This window comes from Zootoca vivipara, chromosome 13, assembly GCF_963506605.1.
Source record: "Zootoca vivipara chromosome 13, rZooViv1.1, whole genome shotgun sequence".
Classification (NCBI taxonomy): domain Eukaryota; kingdom Metazoa; phylum Chordata; class Lepidosauria; order Squamata; family Lacertidae; genus Zootoca; species Zootoca vivipara.
The window spans coordinates 30,487,086-30,507,885 of NC_083288.1; the positions used below are offsets into that span (position 1 = coordinate 30,487,086).

At 46.1% G+C, this 20,800-nt stretch overlaps 1 protein-coding gene across 1 annotated transcript; it reads right to left on the minus strand.

Moving 5' to 3' along the window:
* Window positions 1-12,016: 12,016 nt before the first annotated feature.
* On the minus strand, window positions 12,017-18,824 carry LOC118095082 (serine/threonine-protein kinase SBK1). The gene is made up of 4 exons (XM_035136029.2): window positions 18,183-18,824; window positions 16,623-16,787; window positions 15,139-15,341; window positions 12,017-13,742 (listed from the first exon to the last, which is right to left on the minus strand). Exons 2-4 carry the CDS (start codon window positions 16,783-16,785, stop codon window positions 13,149-13,151), a joined length of 960 nt encoding a protein of 319 aa, XP_034991920.1. The 5' UTR covers window positions 16,786-16,787; window positions 18,183-18,824; the 3' UTR covers window positions 12,017-13,148.
* Window positions 18,825-20,800: the final 1,976 nt, after the last annotated feature.

A 20,800-nucleotide genomic window follows, 5' to 3' on the forward strand; every position in this document is an offset into this window, starting at 1 on the left:
TATTGGTCACTGAAAGCTTAGACCATTACTTCTACGAATCAGAATCTGTTTATTGAAGAAGTAGTTCCTTCTAGGAACAGGTGCTTGCAGTCCTGCAATTAAGATAATCACTCTTCTGATCTTCACACCTGAACTATCAGTTTCCAAGAGCCTTTTAAAGGAGCGGGCAGAGGATTAGAACTCCCCATGATCTGTCTTAAAGGTCAGGAAGATTAACACACCAAAGCACTTTCAGTACTCTCCAACAAAATTGTGATCTTTTGACTCCAAAAAATGGCACTCCTTTACAAGGGTGCTAATGGAGTGGTCCCATGCATCTCATAGTGCAGGTCTCCCTGGCAAGCCATAATTTTCAGCTATACAGTGCTGATAATCTCAAGAGTCATGGGCGTAGGCAGGGGGGGCAGGAGGGGGCAGCTGCCCCCCCCCCTAGAAGCAAAAAAATTAATGTATTTTACAGACCATAACCAGCACTTTTCCCCTCCAAAAACTGAAGTGGAAAGGGCTTTGCTTTAGCAAGAGCAGCTAAGTCTCCGCTTGCTGGGGGGGGGGGGGGACACACAGCAGTAACAAAAACACATCAAATAAATAAAGCAAAGTGGCTACCAGTAGTTAAGCAGTTAAGACAATGGAGCATATATCCCCAGGCAAGATTCGATAGCTGACCATTTCACCCTATTGTTCTTAAGTGGGAGCTGTTAATGAGCATTCAGGAGCATTAAGAGTTCTATTGGCGATTTAATGAGGGTGCAGACTCAGGGGATTCAATTTGACTAAGGTGGCTCTGCAAGGCTAAAAAGAAGTGAATAAGAAAGGGGGGGGCTGTAGCTTTGACAGACACAGTGATGTTTATAAAAAGCATTGGTGTTCCAGTCTGCCCCTCCTCCTGCATCTGTATACTGTAAATCAGGGGTGGCCACCTCCCAAGAGACTCTGATCTACTCAGAGTTTAAAACTGGGGGTGATCTACCCCCTTTTGGGGGGTTCAGGTCAAAGCTGTTGAGTTTTTTTTAAAGGAAGGGAAGCCCTGTTTTTTGGGGTTTAGGTCAAACTTGTTGAGCTTCTTTTAGGAGGGAGGGAGGTCCATTTTTGTTTAGGGCTTCAGGTCATAGTTCAACTTTTTTGAGGGAGGAGGAAAATTTTGGGTGAGCTTTTTTTAGGGGTGCCAGTGACCTACCAGTGATCTACCACAGACATCCAGTGATCTACTGGTAGATCACAATCTACCTGTTGGACGTGCCTGCTGTAAATCAAGCAGAGAGAAAGCTGCTTACAAGGCTCCTGTACATGCAGAGTTCCAGCATCCCAGCGTCACCCAGAGGCACCCACAAATATGAGTTATCCCTCTCTCTATTTCTTCCTTCCTTCCCTCCCTCTTCCATCTTTAATAAAATACGGGGGGGGGCAGATAAGCCCCACATAGAAAGCCCATCAACATGGGGGGATGACTCTTTCAAATACGGTATTTACCAGTAATTGGGGGGGGGGAGAGGGGCACCTAGGCCTCTAGGAGTTGGCTGCTATGCCTAGGAGTAGGGCAATTCAAGAAAGCAGAACGATGCATATGGTATGGTAATATATCAATAGAATCGTAGAATTGTAGTCGGAAGGGACCACAAGGGTCATCTAGTCCAACCCGCTGCAATGCAGGATTTTTTTCCTAAGGTGGGGCTTGAACCATGGTTGAAATATTATGCTGATATGCAGCAACGCCTCGGAGCCGTCGTGGCTGCGGCCATGCCTTGCCCCGCCCTCTCCCGCCCTTCCACCCCCTCTCGCCTGCCCGACCCTCCTGTCCTCTTGCTGCAGAGTTCCAGCATCACAGCGTCATCCAGAGACACCCACAAATATGAGTTATCTCTCTCTATTTCTTCCTTCCTTCCCTCCCTCTTCCATCCTTAATAAAATACGGGGGGGCAGATAAGCCCCACATAGAAAGCCCATCAACATGGGGGGATGACTCTCTCAAATACGGTATTTACCAGTAATTGGGGGTGGGGGCACCTAGGCCTCTAGGAGTTGGCTGCTATGCCTAGGATAATTCAAGAAAACAGATTGATGCATATGCTATGGTAATATATCAATAGAATCATAGAATTGTAGTCGGAAGGGACCACAAGGGTCATCTAGTCCAACCCCCTGCAATGCAGGATTTTTTTCCTAAGGTGGGGCTTGAACCATGGTTGAAATATTATGCTGATATGCAGCAACGCCTCGGAGCCGTCGTGGCTGTGGCCATGCCTTGCCCCGCCCTCGCCCGCCCTTCCACCCCCCTCTCGCCTGCCCGACCCTCCTGTCCTCTTGCTGCAGAGTTCCAGCATCACAGCGTCATCCAGAGACACCCACAAATATGAGTTATCTCTCTCTCTATTTCTTCCTTCCTTCCCTCCCTCTTCCATCCTTAATAAAATACGGGGGGGGGCAGATAAACCCCACATAGAAAGCCCATCAACATGGGGGGATGACTCTTTCAAATACGGTATTTACCAGTAATTGGGGGGGGGCACCTAGGCCTCTAGGAGTTGGATGCTATGCCTAGGAGTAGGACAATTCAAGAAAGCAGAATGATGCATATGCTATGGTAATATATCAATAGAATCATAGAATTGTAGTCGGAAGGGACCACAAGGGTCATCTAGTCCAACCCCCTGCAATGCAGGATTTTTTCCTAAGGTGGGGCTTGAACCATGGTTGAAATATTATGCTGATATGCAGCAACGCCTCGGAGCCGTCGTGGCTGCGGCCGTGTCTTGCCTCGCCCTCGCCCGCCCTGCCACCCCCTCTCGCCTGCCCGACCTCCCGTCCTCTCCAGCCAAGCAGGGTAGCCGCCAACGCTACCAGCCCCAGAAGCACAAGGTGGCCGCTGCTGCCACCGCCACGATGTCATCAGGCCCGTTGGCCCTTTAGCCCCACCCACTTTGTGGCCCCTCCCCTTCTGTGCCTTGGCCCCGCCCCTGAACGACCATGGCTTGCCCCCCCCCCCTAGTTTTGATCCTGGCTACGCCCCTGTCAAGAGTTGTCCAAATTTTGATGCACGATGGGGAGAGCTCCTGCGTCAGCAGCATTGCTAAATTGGTGGTGTTTGTGAATCTGGGTGTTAGCAATTATGGTTTGCTATACCATGAAGGTGATGTGCAAATAAACAGACTTGCCAGTTCTCTGAAATTTTAATGTTGATCTCACTCCTTAGGAATTCGCTTTCTTATGATTCACTTGCCATTACACAAAACAGCTGTATCTTGATGAAACTTTAGAAAATTTGCCAAGCTGTTATGGATGGTGTTTACTAGATCAAATAAGCATTTTGCAAGAGAGAGAGATCCTCTGCATGTTAATGAAACCTTCCAAAACCCGGACTGTTAAAAAATGCTTTTTAAAAGACTCTGGTATTTTTACAAGTGGCCTGGTATTTCCTCTACACTGTTTTGCATTTTAAATCATTGCCTCCACTGGAAGTATTTCAGAATTATTCAACATATTACAAAACTGTTGTTCACCAAATAAATTGCCACTCATGGGATATAGCAGCCTCGATTCCACAATAAACTTCTACCTGAAAGTAATCAAGTGTTCTCTCTTGTCAGATAATAATAATAATCAACCTTTATTGGCATCAAACAAACACACAAGCAAAACAATATCAGATTAATACTATCACTGTGGCAGACGCTGTGCTAAGAGAGAGAAGGGAGTATTCCGCTATCCGCTTTCACGACACTGGGGCTTCTAATAATTCAGACGACTGCAGAATATAACGACGAGAAAATAGCAAATGAAGATAATGAGCCACCGTTCTGGTGAGCACCTGGTCCTTCCCCAACAATAGGAATTGTAAGATTTCCCGCTCTGGTCCCTTACTGGGGATGCAGAGCCGGTCCAGGAATTGTTGACAAAGGTCGTTGTAAAGTTTGCAATGAAGAACCATATGTAGAAGGCTTTCCTCCTGGAGGTCATGACACGGACAGATCCTCTCACCCTCCGCCCTGCCGGAGAACCTTCCCCACAGGAGATTCGATGGGTTTGCGTTGAACCTGGCCAACGAAAATGCCCTTCTTTCTTGAGGGTTCAGTAGAAAGTCGAGATAGTTAGGTTTTATTTCATGTGCCCACGGGAGGTTTCTCTTCAGATCGTATAAATCTTTCGCCTTTTACTGTCAGATAATAATACTTCCCCAGGTGTCCAATCTGATTTAACCCGTTTCATCCCAGTCTCCAGAAAGATGTTAAGTATAGCTTTATGTTCTGAATTATTTGTTTTATGCTGCTGTATAATAACTTGCATAACTGTGGCTGTTTTTTATTGATTTTCACATTTTATTTATTATTTTATTTTCTTTCTCATCAGGTGCATTGAGGGCCCCTTGTGCATCCAAGAAGTGGTGTATTGTCATAGTCTCATTGCTGAGCCAAACAGTGGAATGGGAGGCCAGCCAATCAGAAGAATCTCTGAGACGTACTTGCCTGGGGGCAGAGCCAGCATCCAAAGTAAGGTGCAGTCCTAGGGTCAGGCAAACAACCATCCATGTGGTCAGACGGTCCAGGGGTTAGGAAATTCGATGATCAAGACAAGCAGGAAGCAGCAAGGTAGGACCAGGAACTACAAGCATTGTTAACAGCTTCTGACTGCTGCTGGAAGCTCTGCTTAAGAAGGCTGAAGCTTGCTGGTTCTCATCAGTACCTTCTCCCCTGGGCCCTTGAAGGCTGATCAGCTGCAGGTGGAGTCACTCCGCCTTCTCCCCCTCCAGGCTGCTTGTTCAACTGGCGAAGCTGACTCCTGGCCCATAACACATACCAGTATGATATAAATAGAAGTATGCAAATACGGTTGTTTAGATTTTGGTAATAGGTTGATACTCAGTTGTAAGGAAAAACTGAAATTTCATTTTCTACACAGCAATTAACAGTTCAGGAGGCCTGTCTTCCTTAGCTATTTGCTCTGTCTCTTAAAAATAACAACCTTAAACAAACAAAATAGAAAATTGTGGTGATGCAAATGCTCCAATTCAGCTTAGGTTGGGACACTTGTAAGTCCTGCCCCACTAAGGGCTTATTCACACTTACATTTCCTTCACTCTTTCCAGCCACAGTCCACGTTTTAAATCTCCATGTCCAAGTGCTCCCTCCCTTTTTTGCACTAGAACTTTCCCTATGAAAACCTGCTTTTTAAAGCTCAGTTGGATCACATAGCAATTTGTGGAAAGCCCAAATTAACATTTGCTCCAGTTGAGTGCTAAAGAGCAGCTTTCAGCAGGAAAAGCTTGCAGAGGGGAGGGACAGACACTTGGACTCGAGCTTTTAAGCATGGACCTTTGCCTGGAAAGAGAGGGGCAAAAAATAAGTTCTAAATGAAGACCTATGATCCCACTGATCTGACACTTTTTCTAAAGCCATACATTATTGGTGTGTGTTACTCCATTTTAAACTGAAGCTGAGTTTAGTGTGAGCCCAAGGGCGGGGACACCTCCATCACCCTGGTTGCAGAACAAAAATTATCCGGGTACATTTAAAACCAGCCAGCAGCTGGTCATAGAATCATAGAATCATAGAATCATAGAGTTGGAAGAGACCACAAGGGCCATCCAGTCCAACCCCCTGCCAAGCAGGAAACACCATCAAAGCATTCCTGACAGATGGCTGTCAAGCCTCTGCTTAAAGACCTCCAAAGAAGGAGACTCCACCACACTCCTTGGCAGCAAATTCCACTGCCGAACAGCTCTTACTGTCAGGAAGTTCTTCCTAATGTTTAGGTGGAATTTTCTTTCTTGTAGTTTGAATCCGTTGCTCCGTGTCCGCTTCTCTGGAGCAGCAGAAAACAACCTTTCTCCCTCCTTTATATGACATCCTTTTATATATTTGAACATGGTTATCATATCACCCCTTAACCTTCTCTTCTCCAGGCTAAACATACCCAGCTCCCTAAGCCGTTCCTCATAAGGCATCGTTTCCAGGCCTTTGACCATTTTGGTTGCCCTCTTCTGGACACGTTCCAGCTTATCAGTATCCTTCTTGAACTGTGGTGCCCAGAACTGGACACAATACTCCAGGTGAGGTCTGACCAGAGCAGAATACAGTGGTACTATTACTTCCCTTGATCTAGATGCTATACTCCTATTGATGCAGCGCAGAATTGCATTGGCTTTTTTAGCTGCTGCATCACACTGCTGACTCATGTCAAGTTTGTGGTCAACCAAAACTCCTAGATCCTTTTCACATGTACTGCTCTCAAGCCAGGTGTCTCCCATCCTGTATTTGTGCCTTTCATTTTTTTTGCCCAAGTGTAGTACTTTACATTTCTCCTTGTTAAAATTCATCTTGTTTGCTTTGGCCCAGTTGTCTAATCTGTTAAGGTCATTCTGAAGTGTGATCCTGTCCTCTGGGGTGTTAGCCACCCCTCCCAACTTGGTGTCATCTGCAAACTTGCTCAGGATTCCCTCAAGCCCATCATCCAAGTCATTGATAAAGATGTTGAACAGGACTGGGCCCAAGACAGAACCCTGTGGCACCCCACTAGTCACTACTCTCCAGGATGAGGAGGAGCCATTGATGAGCACCCTTTGGGTTCGGTCAGTAATCCAGCTACAAATCCACTGAATGGTAGCATTGTCTAGCCCACATTTTACCAGCTTCTTTACAAGAATATCATGGGGCACCTTGTCAAAGGCCTTGCTGAAATCAAGATAGGCTACATCCACAGCGTTCCCTTCATCTACCAGGCTTGTAATTCTGTCAAAAAATGAGATCAGATTAGTCTGACATGACTTATTTTTCAGGAACCCATGCTGACTTTTAGTGATCACAGAGTTTCTTTCTAGGTGCTCACAGACTGTTTGCTTAATGATCTGCTCTAGAATCTTTCCTGGTATTGATGTCAGGCTGACTGGGCGGTAATTGTTTGGGGCCTCTCTTTCCCCCTTTTTGAAAATAGGGACAACATTTGCCCTCCTCCAGTCTGCTGGAACTTCGCCTGTTCTCCAGGAATTTTCAAAGATTATTGCCAGTGGTTCTGAAATCACCTCTGCCAGTTCTTTTAATACTCTTGGATGTAGTTCATCTGGCCCTGGAGACTTGAATACATCTAAACTAGCCAAGTATTCTTGTACTACCTCCTTACTTATTCTGGGCTGTGTTTCCCCTGCTGAATCATCTGCTCCATATTCTTCAGGTCGGGCGTTGTTTTCTTTCTTGGAGAAGACTGAGGCAAAGAAGGCATTGAGGAGTTCTGCCCTTTCTCTGTCCCCTGTTTGCATTTCACCATCTTCTCCTCTGAGTGACCCCACTGTTTCCTTGTTTTTCCTTTTGCTACGGACATACCCATAAAAGCCCTTTTTGTTGCTTTTAACCTCTCTGGCAAGCCTGAGTTCATTCTGTGCTTTAGCTTTTCTGACTTTGTCTCTACACGTGCTGGCTATATGTTTGAATTCCTCTCTGGAGATTTCCCCCCTTTTCCATTTTTTGTACATATCCCTTTTAAATCTTAACTCAGTCAAAAGTTCTTTAGATAGCCAGCCTGGCTTCTTTAGGCACCTTCCATGTTTCCGTCTCATTGGTATTGCCTGAAGTTGTGCTTTTAATATCTCCCTTTTAACAAACTCCCAACCATCATGAACTCCCTTCCCTTTTAGTATTACTGTCCATGGGATTTCACCCAGCGTTTCCCTAAGTTTTCTGAAGTCGGCTTTCTTAAAGTCTAGAATTTGGACCTTAGTATGCTTGGTTGCTCCTTTCTGCTGGATAATAAACTCCAGAAGAGCATGGTCACTCCCACCTAATGATCCTGCCACTTCTACCCCACTAACCAAGTCATCACTATTGGTTAGGACCAGATCTAAAATGGCTGATCCTCTTGTTGCTTCTCCCACTTTCTGGACAATGAAGTTGTCTGCAAGGCCAGTGAGGAATCTGTTCGACCTTATGCTCTTGGCTGAGTTTGACATCCAACGAATATCAGGATAGTTGAAATCCCCCATTACTACTATCTCACTTCCTTTGGAATGCTTGGCCATCTGTTCCAGGAAGGCATCATCTGTGTCCTCAGTTTGGCTTGGGGATCTATAGTAAACTCCCACAATGAGATCACTGTTGTTTTTCTCTCCCTTAATTTTGACCCAGATACTCTCAATTTGGCTTTGAAGTTTTAAATCCTGGATCTCTTCACAGGTATACATATCCCTAACATATAAAGCTACTCCTCCTCCTTTCCTGTTTGGTCTATTTCTCTTAAATAGATTGTATCCCTCTATTACTACATTCCAGTCATGAGACTCATCCCACCAGGTTTCAGTGATGCCTATTATGTCATATTTAGTTTGCTGTACCAAGAGCTCAAGTTCATCTTGTTTATTTCCCATGCTCTGTGCATTAGTATACAGACATTGAAGACCGTTGATCATTCCCCCATGTCTCTTATTTAAGGATATTTTCGTCCCACCACTAGGTCTGCATGCTGCTTGCTCCATTTGGTCCTTGACATTTGGATGATCATCTTCAGCATTTGATAGACTCCTACCTTCAGGACCACTGTCTCCCTCCCCCACATAAGTCAGTTTAAAGCCCTCCTGATGAGGTTTTTGAGTTTTGTGGCAAAAACATTCCTCCCAACTTTTGTGAGGTGCAGTCCATCACTTGCCAGAAGTCCATCTTCAAGAAACTGCAGACCGTGATCTAGGAATCCAAACCGTTCCTGTTTGCACCATTTGCGAAGCCAGTTGTTCACTTCCCCTATTTTTCCCTCTCTCCCTGGGCCATGTCATTCAACTGGGAGGACAGAAGAGATGACAATTTGTGCATCTAATTGCTTCAACTTCCTGCCCAGAGCCTCATAATCATTTTTGATCTTCTGTAAGCTATGGCTTGCAGTGTCATTGGTTCCCACATGCACCAAAAGGAAGGGGTATTTGTCGGTGGGTTTTATGATTCCTTGCAGCCGTTCTGTTACATCTTTGATCTTGGCCCCAGGTAGACAGCACACCTCTCGAGACATCTTGTCAGGCCCACAGATCACTGCTTCTGTACCCCTCAGTAGGGAATCCCCAATCACCACTACACGCCTCTTCATAGGCTTGGTTGGGATTCTTCTATGTGCTGTCCCTTCCAAGGTTACCTGCATATTTCCAGAGGACTGACTTGGTTGCTCGTCTTCATATTCCTCATCAACTGTGATGAGGGAGAGATCCTCAGGTGGAGTCTGTTCCTCGTCTTCCATGAGCACTTCAAAACGGTTGTGTAATTCTAAGCACTCAGAGCGATCCCTGGGCCTTCTACTTCTATGAGTCACGTTCCTCCATACATCTGGCTGCTGTGTTGGGGAACTGACCTCCTCCTCAGGGAGATCCCCTGTCTCCTCCTTGGTGCAGACAGTGTGCTCTGCTGCATCCAAGAAAAGCTCCAGCTCTTTACTTAGTTTACTATGGTCAGCTTTACTTAGTTTACTATGTTTTGAACATAACTCTTCCTGCCCTGCCAGTTCCAATAATTCACTTCTGGGGCTGACAGTTTTATGACTCCCTCATGTCACTCTTCTCTCCAGTGTCTGCCAGCCGGAGTTTGCAAAGAATATATTTTAGAGCAGCTGAAGGAGACACAGTGACACTGGCAATGAACGGCCCATGGGGATGGGGCATAGAGAAAGTCATCACTTTCCCCACCCTGGGATATTTATTTGCACAACACCCAATGTGAATGGGTACTACCTGTATTTATGTGGATTAATCAAAATATTGGCCTGTTTTTACAAGTGTTTGATTAATTGCAAAAGTAGCCAGTTAAATTCAGCAAAATGAATATATACACTTTATATTAAATAATACCTTTTTTACAAAAAACAACAAGTTCTTGTGGAATGTTAGCATCCAAAATGTACTGTGTTTTCCCCTGTATAACATACCCCCATGTATAAGACTACTGCCAAAAGCCCACCTGCACACACAAAGCAACAACAGCCAATTGCATGCACGCCTTGCCGCTGCTGCAAATAGCCTGCCCTATTGCCGGAGCAGCAGCCAGTCGTCAGCAGGCCTTGCCACAGCAACTAATCACACACCCAACCGCTGCTGCCAATCTCCTGCTGGCTGCTGGCACCAATTGCCTGTCTCCCCGCTGCTATCCGTGTATAAGATGACCCACAATTTTTGCCTATTATTTCAAAGGAAAAAATATTGTCTTATACACGGAAAAAGACACTTATTCAAGCATCCCCAAACTTCGGCCCTCCAGATGTTTTGGACTACAATTCCCATCTTTCCCGACCACTGGTCCTGTTAGCTAGGGATCATGGGAGTTGTAGGCCGAAACATCTGGAGGGCCGCAGTTTGGGGATGCCTGCACTTATTTGTAAAGTGAGGTCCCAACCAAAGAAGAATGGCAACTTGCAGACCTAACATATAGAATACGAGAACAAGAAGAACATATGTTTAGAGAAGATTGGAAAACGTTTATTGAATATATGGGAAACAATTGTGTACGGCTGAAAATGCTGGCAGCATTAAGATAAATTCAACAGTGTAAATGGCTGCAATAATGGAATACTGAATGGTATAGGCTTTTTTTGGTAAAATATGCAGGTATTTATGATATGTAAAATGAACCATGGAAAGAGAAGGGAAGTCATTGATATCTTAAGGATGTAGAAATTAGTATTTTAAATTGTAAAACAGAAAATTTAACAAGAATTATATACAAAAAACAAAATGTATTTGTAATGGGTGGTTGTTTGAAAGGGCTGTGCAATCTTCCTCAAACCCTTGTGACCCCAAATGTGAGCACTCTCTCCTTTAGAGAATCAACAAAGAGGAAGCATAGGGTGGGGTGAGAGTATTTTTCTCCCACCCACCCGCTGTGTCTGTCGTCAGCTGTGGGTTATATTTAGCAGGTGCGTGAGAGGACGCCGGGGCCAGGCCAAATTGGCCGCTTGTTAATCGTTTCCGGTTACAGCTGCTTTTGGATGTTCGTGTTTCGAAGCCTATGGAGCCTCATGCGACACATGACTCAAGAAGCCAGGAAGCCTACGGGGTGCAGAGCAAGAGCGCATCCCCCATAAGCCCGCTCTCAGAAGAGCAGCCATGTTGGCAAGGGCTCGCCCTGCATGGTGATTGGCATTGGTGAGCATGGGTATCATTAAGACTATCTTAGGAAATGTCTGCCCTGAAGCAATGCAGAAGCCAGTTGCCCAGGCTGGGGAGCACACCTATCGATGGCGTGTATTGATTCAAATGTACCCATCATATCTTTGGCTGTCAGTTTCTAACTGAAAGCAATATCATTCTGCGCTCCCCAGTTCCCAAGCAATGGGAAGTCAGAGTCAACTATTACAGCAGCTTTTCCCAGCCTGGTGCCCATCAGATGTTTTGGACTACAACCAGGGGTGTCGCAATGGGGGGGTGATGGGGGTGGTCCGCCCTGGGTTCCACTCTTGGGGGGGGGTGCCATTTGGCACTCCCACCCCCACGACTCCCAAGCCGAGCCTCCAGCCTCCTGGTAAAAAGTCCGCACCGCGCCGAGCGGACTTTTTACCAGGAGGCTGGAGGCTCGGCTTGGGAGTCGCAGGGGTGGGAGTGCCAAGTGGCACCCCCTGTCCCGCCAAGCGGCTTTTGGATTTTGGAGTTGGAGGCGTGCGGCTTTGGAGTCACTGGGGGGCAGCGATTCCCCGTCACATAACGACGCATGCGCAGCGCGATGCTGCACATGCGTTGTTACGTGGTGGGGTATCGCTACGTAATGATGCTACGCATGCGTTGTTACGTGGCGGGGTATTGCCGCCGCCCCGCACCTCAAAAGCTGTGTGCCTACAGCTCCAAACTCCAGGGCTTTCTACCTGGGGCTGAAGGCGCGCGGCTTTGGAGTCACCGGGGGGGGGGGCAGAGATACCCTGCTACGTAACACACATGCGCAGCGTGGGCTTTTTACCTGGAGTTTGGAGCTGGAGGCGCACGGCTTTGGAGCCGTGGGGCGGCGGCGATACCCTGCCGCGTAACGACGCATGCGTAGCATCATTACATAGTGACGCCGTGCCTCCCCCCCCCCCCCGGGTGCATGGCAATTTGCCGCCCCAGGTGTCACGGCAGCTCGCCATGCCGCTGACTACAGCTCCCATCAGCCCTAGCCAGTAAGGCTGTGCTGGCTGAGACTCATGGAACTTGTAGTGCAAAGCAGCTGGAGTTCACCATTGCAGGTTGCATTACAGGATGTGTTTCTTTTCAAAATGAGAGCACCGACTATATACAATGTTTTCATATTATAATCTCTTTATTTACAAATGTACAAGTTGAATGGGTATTACAGCAGCATATAAACAAGCCTATAGGCAGGCAACACTACTACTAATACTAAGGCTCTTAATTATATGCCACCCATCTGACTGTGTTGCCCCAGCCACTCTGGGCGGCTTCCAGCAAAACATTGCTAGATCCACAGCAACATCAATTCTAGACCTCCAAATCATCTCCTTGGTGACTCTGCCAGTCAAAGATCAAATTGCTCCTTACATCTCTTCTGCATCACTCTCTCTCTCCATTGGATAGGACTTGTCAAGAGACAGTCCATCCATGGTGGCTGGAAAGAGCGCAAAGAGCAGCATTAACCGCTCAGCAATGTCCACTTTCACATCAGCAGACTTTGTGGTCACCCTGATTGACAACCATACAGAAGTCTCGTAAATCTGACCATTGTTGTTGGCCCCTCATTCCAAATCTAGTCAAACATAATTTTATCCCACCCCCCATTTCGTCTTAATTCGGGGTGAGTGACAGACACCAAGGTTTCGTTGCCTTTTAGATGTAAGTCTATATGGTTCCTTTCCATTCAATGAAGTAGCCAGTTTTTGACCCAGGAGGGACTGAAATCAAGTCTTTTGAATCTCTGATCCAGAATCGGGACTGGAGAGTGACCCTCCTAAGATGAAATCACATATGTGGGAGAGGAATGATTCCCTAAAGTTTCTCCTGCCCTGCCCTGCTGGCAGCTTGCTCTGTTTTCTGAGGATAACAGTCCCCCCCCCCCCAGTTTCCCTAGCTTGACTGTGCTTTCTGTTTGTCCTTAGGAACAATGAGGTATCTTGGTTTGGTGATGTGTGTGGTATCTTTGGTCCCTCAATGGCTAAGGCTAGGTTTGGGATTGGTGCCACCCCTCCCTGCTTCACACATATGGCCTAGATTATTAGCAGCGCCGGCTGGTGCCAAGAAGATCTCTGCTAGGCCGAACCCAGCTCTGGGCCTCTGGGAGCAACCAAGGCACTTTGATATAATTCATCACCTCCTTGGCTGGGCTACGCTGAGCCGCGTCGGGCATCAACAGTCCCCGCAGCATCTCCAATGCCTGGGGAGTAAAACGCCCCCAATGGGGTGGGCGCGGGGAAAAGCGGGGACTGCGATGCCAGCAGACAAAGCTGCGGTAGTACCGGTCGGCGGGTACAGCTGTGAGCCAGGGGAAGTAGCCGGTTAGCACGCAGAAGAGCAGCACTCCCAGGGACCACGTGTCGAGGCTGGGCTGGGCCTCCAAACGAGCTTTGGGACCCAGCGCGCTCAACTCTGGGGCCGTGTATGGCAGGCTCTCTGGCAAAGCCTCAATGGTCCGGCCTCGTGGGCAGCTCAGCCCAAAGTCGGTTAGCTTGATGCGGCGGCACTCGGGGTCACACAGCAGCACGTTCTCTGGCTTGACGTCGCGGTGCACCAGCCCCTTCGTTTCCATGTACTCGAGGGCACTGGCAAGCTGCAGGGCGCAGCGCTTGACCCGCTGCTCAGGCACACCAACCTGGAGGATGAAAGGGAGAGCTGAAAGTCACTTGGGCAGCCACACAAACTCTCCGAAGGTAGAGAGAAACATCTCCAGGCTCCATTCCTCGGTTCTCTGGTAGGGCTGGGCGCTAACTGGTTTTCAACACCATCTAAACATCATGATATACCGATATAGCACAATGTCTGAAATAAGGATGAAACTATGTATAGATGAACAGTAGGGCTGGGGGATACCTGGTTTTCAACATCGTGATATATCAGAAATGTCTGTAGAAGCATTGGCTGGCATGAGTTTTCCCACATTATGATTTTTGCATAGCACACAAACACACATCAGGATTCACAATATATTTTCAGGTCAAAAATTATGAAACTAATACCACGATATGGGCTTCAAACCAGTTTTGGATGATATATTGATATATTGCCCAACCCCATTCTCTGGTGTGCTCAAGCAGGGAGAGATTATATTGTGGGAAATCTTAGGGCAGCTATATGCTTGGGGTCCTCTTTCGAGGTTCATGATTGATTCCCTTTGCATTCACAACTTCTATTCAGCTCAGTTGCCTAAGTCAAGATGAGTGGATGCCCTCTATCTAGTCTTTTTAAGCACTCGCTCTCAGGCAGCTTTCCAGAAAGCAACTTGAAAAGGAGCCGATGAGGAAGAAAATGGTGCCTATGCACTCGTAGGGCTGGCTGTATCTTGTGTTTCTGTGATCATGTGTTTTAAGTATTGCGTTTGGTATCACATAGAAAAGACAGCATGCAGGGAAGCTTTTAAAATATGTTTCTAATTTCTCAAGCATGAAGAGTAGTTAGAAAGCGCAACTGTACGTTGGACTAAAAAGCCCACTTGATTAAACAAGCAGAAGACTTTTTTTAAAAAAATGCAAAAATTATAAGTGTTTATTAAAAACTACATATGGTGAGTACCATCTTCGAAGAGGCATTGTCCCTTCTCATGCAGGAGGAATGCCTCTTCTTAAAAGATGTTTTCTGCTGAAAACTAAAGACTGCATGCTTCTCTCTTCAGAAATATTGTTTTGAATCAGGTTAGCTATATTGATTAGTACGACATTGCACATATCTTTGTAAACCAAGAAAACCTTAAATAAAAATAAAAAAGAAATATTGTTTTGACCTATAGGCAGATTTAACCAACAGAGTAATCAGCTGCAACTCATAGGCAATCTTATTACTACAGGTGGTCCTGGCAGTGAAAACCAGCCTGGTACTATTCCACGATTTGAAATGACTTGGGAGTAGGGGGGAAAGGAGCAAACAAGCAAAGAAACTATTCTCTCACATCTTTCTCTCCCACCATATCTTTTCGAATAGCATGGAATGTGGTGGGGAGTTGCTAACTACAGAAGGCATAAGTGGTCTGTGTCCATGCCTGGTGGGTTTGTTACCTGTGGCACCATGAGCGAGAAGAGGTCACTGGCCAATGCCAACTCCTGTGCAAAGACGTAGTGTTTGGGGGTCTGGAATGCAATCCCAAGGGCAGTGGCAATACAGGGATGGGCCCCCAAAGTCAGCGCAATGCAGTATTCATTCACGAAATCTAACAATTCTGTAGCCTTCTTGCGTACAAATTTCAGTGCCATGGGTGTTCCTGCAAGAGAGAAGATAAGGGGTTCCTCCAGATGACCAATTTATTAAACATTCATCCTGATTTGCTGACAAAAGCTTACACGGAGGTTAGACTATGTCTGATCTTTATGTATTAAGCATTTGTGCTGATTTGTTTGCAGGGCGGTTATAGGACAATGGGCAATTATTCTGCATTCATCTTGATTTGCTTATGGAGTCCTTATCAGTCTTCCCATCAATTGTTCTTTTATTCCACACTTTCCAATGTTCTTCCCTGCCACTTTCATAGTGGCAAAAAGTCTGTTTCTTATTTAAAGTGGATTTATTGTACTAGGGCAACAGAGTGCTTCAGTCTACTTAAATGTGCCGAACTAAATTTATAAAATGTGCTTGGATCCCTCCCACAAAACAGTGGCAATCTGGAGGCAGCCAAGAGACCCTTGGCCCCTGAAAGAGAGGAGAAAATATAAAGGGCTTGAGTGCCCTCCAAGGACATTCCACGTCAACAAGCTAGTCTCACATTTTGCTCTTGTGGTGCAAAAGCGAATACAATTCTTTTCAGCAAAACAATAACATGCTATCAATTTAAATGATGCTGCTTTAGATCCAATATAACTTATTTCAACCAGACAAATCAACCATGACTTCATTTCCCATTGATTTTAGAAGGATCTACAGAGCAATCCTATATATGTCCACTCAGTACCAAAAATAAATCCCAATGATGTAAGCAAGTACTGTACAGGATTAGAGTATAATTGCAACTACATAGTTTAGTTAGGGTCCATCCCAATACTTGAAAATCACCCTTGAAACAATAATGGAGAGAATAACAATTCAAAGATTATAGGAGACTACGTTCACCATTCTGCAGGTATAACAACATCCCCTATTTTCTCCAAAAATTGAAGTGGCACGTACATTTCCTTGTGTTGTGTAGGCTAGCCAAAAAAAAAAAAGTTGTTGGTATTTCTTCTTTGTCAGGAGACCAACAGATCTACATTTCTTCAGAGTAGAATGCAAGCTTCCCAGAGCTGGGAACGGATGAGTTACGTTCTCCTCAGAAAGGATTCTGTTAGCTCTCTTTAGATGGACTCTCCACTCTCACCCCAGAAATCTATTCAACTGACACTTTCTAACGGCCACTTCACCAACAATCTAGAAGAAACTTCTCGGCCCCTTCCTTCAGGTAGAATAGCCTGGACTGATTTAGACACATATCTTACACCTAAGTTCTCTCATAGGTTCAGTGATCTGTTTTGTAGCCTTCTCCGCCTCTCCATCCTCTTGGGTTCTGACCTACCTTGGCGTTGGTGGACTGCCATCAACACATGCCCATAGGAGCCACTGCCAAGCTCTCGGAGGACAGTGTAACTCGTAGCCACCTCCACCTGGGGCAGGTTCTGAGAAGTCAACAACACCATCTCTTCAAGTCGTTTTGCGATGTCACCAGAGACTAGCTTCATGGCTGTTCAGTAGGAGAGACAAAAGAGACTTGGGGTGAATGCAAAAAGACCCTTGACCAACTGCCAATGTACCCTCCTGCATGTACACTTTTTTTGGTGGGTGCCAGGTGACTAAAATGCATAGCAGGAATTGGGACAGGGGTCACCCTTTCTGCATAGAAGGCAGAAGGCCCAATGAGAAAGAAATACTTGGAGAGGCAATGTTCCTGTGCCTTCCGAAATAAACAGTAGGTCTAGGAATTGCCATTTCAATAAAACAGACTGTGCAAAACTCTCATGAGACTGGACCATACTGGACACAGGGGAAAAGGCCTGCAATACTATAAAGACTTCACAATTGCCCATTCACCTTCATAGGTTCAGACAGCGCAAGGCAACCATAATTATGTTATCTCACTACTGCAGATGGTCCCTTCCTTCCTACAGAAAGTGGGGTCATTTGTTACCCAACATGACATGTTTTCCCTCCCCACACTTCCTTGCTCCTGCTACGCCTTGGTCATTACGAAACAGCATGTATTGCCATGTGAGAGCAATGATTCCGTTTTCTGGCACGGAATCAGAAATGATGACACCAGAGTGTTTACATAACCAGACACCCCAGGTATTGGGCTGTGTATCAGCTGCCTCCGAAGGGCAGCCAGATGCTGCCCAACTGGTGGACCAGGTCACAAAAGGAGACACTCAATGCAGAGTCCTGTGCCAGATGGGGGATGATTGCAAAAAGTTTTATGATGCTGGAGTTCAGACTTGGAGAGTGTAAAGAGAGGAGCATCTCTAACAGTGTGCAGAGTGCACAGAGCAACCACAACCAATGCTCACATATTTGGGATCTGGGGAAAACACTTAGGGGGCAGAGAGTGTGATTAACAGGCAGCTGTGTTTCAGTCCTCTTACATTAGACGAAACTGTGAGGACTGGGATGGCAGGGGTGGGGAATAGCTTAAGGATGTTTTAGCTCCACACAACACAAAAGCATTCCTATAATCAGGGCTTTTTTTCTTCTGCAGCTGGAATCCACCAGAATTCAGTTTCAACACCTTTCAAGTGGATGCTGTTGTCATTATAAGAGAACAAGGGAGGCATTCATGGTGAGTTCCAGCACCTCATTTTCTAGAAAAAATAGCACTGCCCATAAAAATACATTTTTCTGCAAGTGGCTCTATAGGTCTTCCTCCCTTGGTGCAGGGTATAAAGCAAGGGAAATACACGTAGGTTGCAATCCCATGCATAAGAGTAAGTCTTGAATTCAGTGGAACATGCTTCTGATTACACAAAGTCAAATGCACTTCCTAGCCTGTCAGTTTTGCACCTGAATTACAGTTACAGGAATTGCAAAGAGCACTCTAAAACCTTTAGGCTTACCTACCTGCCAGGCCTCCAAGACAAATGCTTACCTGCCACAATGGCGCTGGGGCACTTGTGCTTCCTTGTTTCAGAGTGTTTTGTTGACTGACTTGCTGTCTGTCTGTCTGTTTGGGACCTGCCACGTGGAGATCCTCATGGAGCCTTTTATAGCAGCCACTTCCCATCTGGTTCAGTCCAGTCGCACAAATAGGGAAGGAGGCCAAGCCACCCCCTCTCATCTCTTCCCTGCCCCAAAAGGTCAGGGCTCTGGAGTCCAGGCAGTTCCATGGGGAAGGATTAGCAGCCACTTAACAAGGTTATTTTTACCTATGCTTGCCCAGCTGCTTCTACGCATATGTCTATGTATCCCAGATGTTCCTGGAAAGAAGTGCTTCTCTCTTCTCACTCTTCAAAGGCCCGGTGGGTGGCTGAGCTTTGATGAGACAAAGTGTATCAGGCCAGAGAAGAAAGGCCACTGTGCCCTTAGAGATCCATCTTTTCATAACCTGCCAGGCAGCTGGTCACTGCCCCAGCCCCAGCCTCAACCTACAACCCATTCCAGAGCACATCAAACCAAGTAATAATTATTGGTGACAAGCACTAAGCCTGAGAGATAATATATAACTTACTAGGGTGTACCAGCTCACTCTGCTCACTAACCCCCGTCATTCCTCCCACACCAAACCCCTAGAGCTTCCCTTACTTTTCACTTGCCCAACCCCATTTCCAAATCTGCTTTTCAATTCAGCAGCCCCACTTTGTACCCATTTTCCCCTTCACCTCCATGTCCATGCTTCCTCCCTTCTTCCTTTTGTGCAACCCCCCCTGCACAAAAACCACCCTGCATCTTCCTCTTCCCACCCATTGCAACTACTAAACACCCTTTTCTCTTCCACCTATTTATGAAGCCACCTTCACTGCAGACCCCTTCATGCCCCTGCTTTCATCTTCAAACCCAATCACATGCATCCTGCTCCATTCTTTTTTGCAACCTGCTTTGCACCCTCATTCCTTATTTTTTCTCTTGACCCTCCTTACTTGCTTCAACTCTCCCTTGCACATAGAGATCTCTCTTTCCACACCTTCCAGAGTTGTGCAGTCCCATTTGTGCGCATGCACACAGACTCACGCACACCCAATTACCTTCACCCCCTTTCCCTAGCTCTTCCTCCTTTTTTCAAGTCTCCCTTGCGCACAGACCACCCTCAGTTTCCATGCCTCCTCCTCTCTCATATTCTGCAACTCCCTTTGGGCATCCCACCCCATGCTGATATAAGTCACTGCATCTTTAAGATGATTAGAATAGAATGAATAGAATCTTAAGAGCAATCCTGTCGGCATAGCTGCCAAGTTTTCCCTTTTCTCGCGAGGAAGCCTATTCAGCATAAGGGAAAATCCCTGTAAAAAAGGGATAACTTGGTAGCTATGCCTGTCGGTTAGCTTATTCAGTTAGAAAAGGTATCTGTTCTAAATTACTACACTGAAGCTGGAAGACAACACATGATACCAGGAGTGAAATATATGATTATGGGATAGTACTATGTGCAAGTAGATAAATAGGTATTGCTCCGACGGGAAGGTAAACGGCGTTTCTGTGTGCTGCTCTGGTTCGCCAGAAGTGGCTTAGACATGCTGGCCACATGACCTGGAAGCTGTACGCCGGCTCCCTCGGCCAATAATGCGAGATAAGCGCAACCCCAGAGTCGGTCACGACTGGACCTAATGGTCAGGGGTCACTTTACCTTTACCTTTACTATGGAATATTTGAGAACTGTGGAATAGAAGAGGTAGAAATTTAAAACAGCCTTCCAATCTTTAAGGGTCTCTTTCATATTGTTGCAAGCCCTCAAAGGCTATTAAAAACTCCTAGGTCTGAGGCCAATAAACTCAGGAGCCAGGAGGAGATAAAGAAAGAGTCCATTGATTTATTACTTTCCAAGCACTAGGTTACAGTCAGATCGTTCCAACTGTTCCGACTGCCATTGTTTCAAACCAGCTGCAACCGTGACTCCTTGGCCTGGGGTGTGTGTGATATTTATAAGTTTTTACAGAAAACATTTCAATTTTCTCCAATCATATGCATAGAAACATTTTCCCATTACCTCATTCTACTTGTTGGATACATTTCATGTTAGTGCGTTTGTGCAAGCTTAGCATAGGCACCGGCTGTCATCTATATGGCCAAGTAGATAAATAGGTACCGCTCTGGTGGGAAGGTAAACATAGCTGCCAAGTTTTCCCTTTTCTCGCGAGGAAGCCTATTCAGCATAAGGGAAAATCCCTGTAAAAAAGGGATAACTTGGCAGCTATGAAGGTAAACAACATTTCCGTGCGCTGCTCTGGTTCGCCAGAAGTGGTTAGTCATGCTGGCCACATGACCCGGAAGCTGTCTGCGGACAAACACCAGCTCCCTCGGCCTATAGAGCGAGATGAGCGCCGCAACCCCAGAGTCGTCTGCGATTGGACCTAATGGTCAGGGGTACATTTACCTTTTATATGGCCTCCATATAGAAACATTGTGTTATATTTTTATAGCAAAATTTATTGTGCTTTGTTGAACCTATGTGTATAAAAATGTGATAAAAAAGTTAGCTTCTCTTCCTGTGGGAAAGGGCGCTTGCATAACAAAAGCTTTTTCGGCAGTTTCTAAGCTTTTTCTTGGCATTTT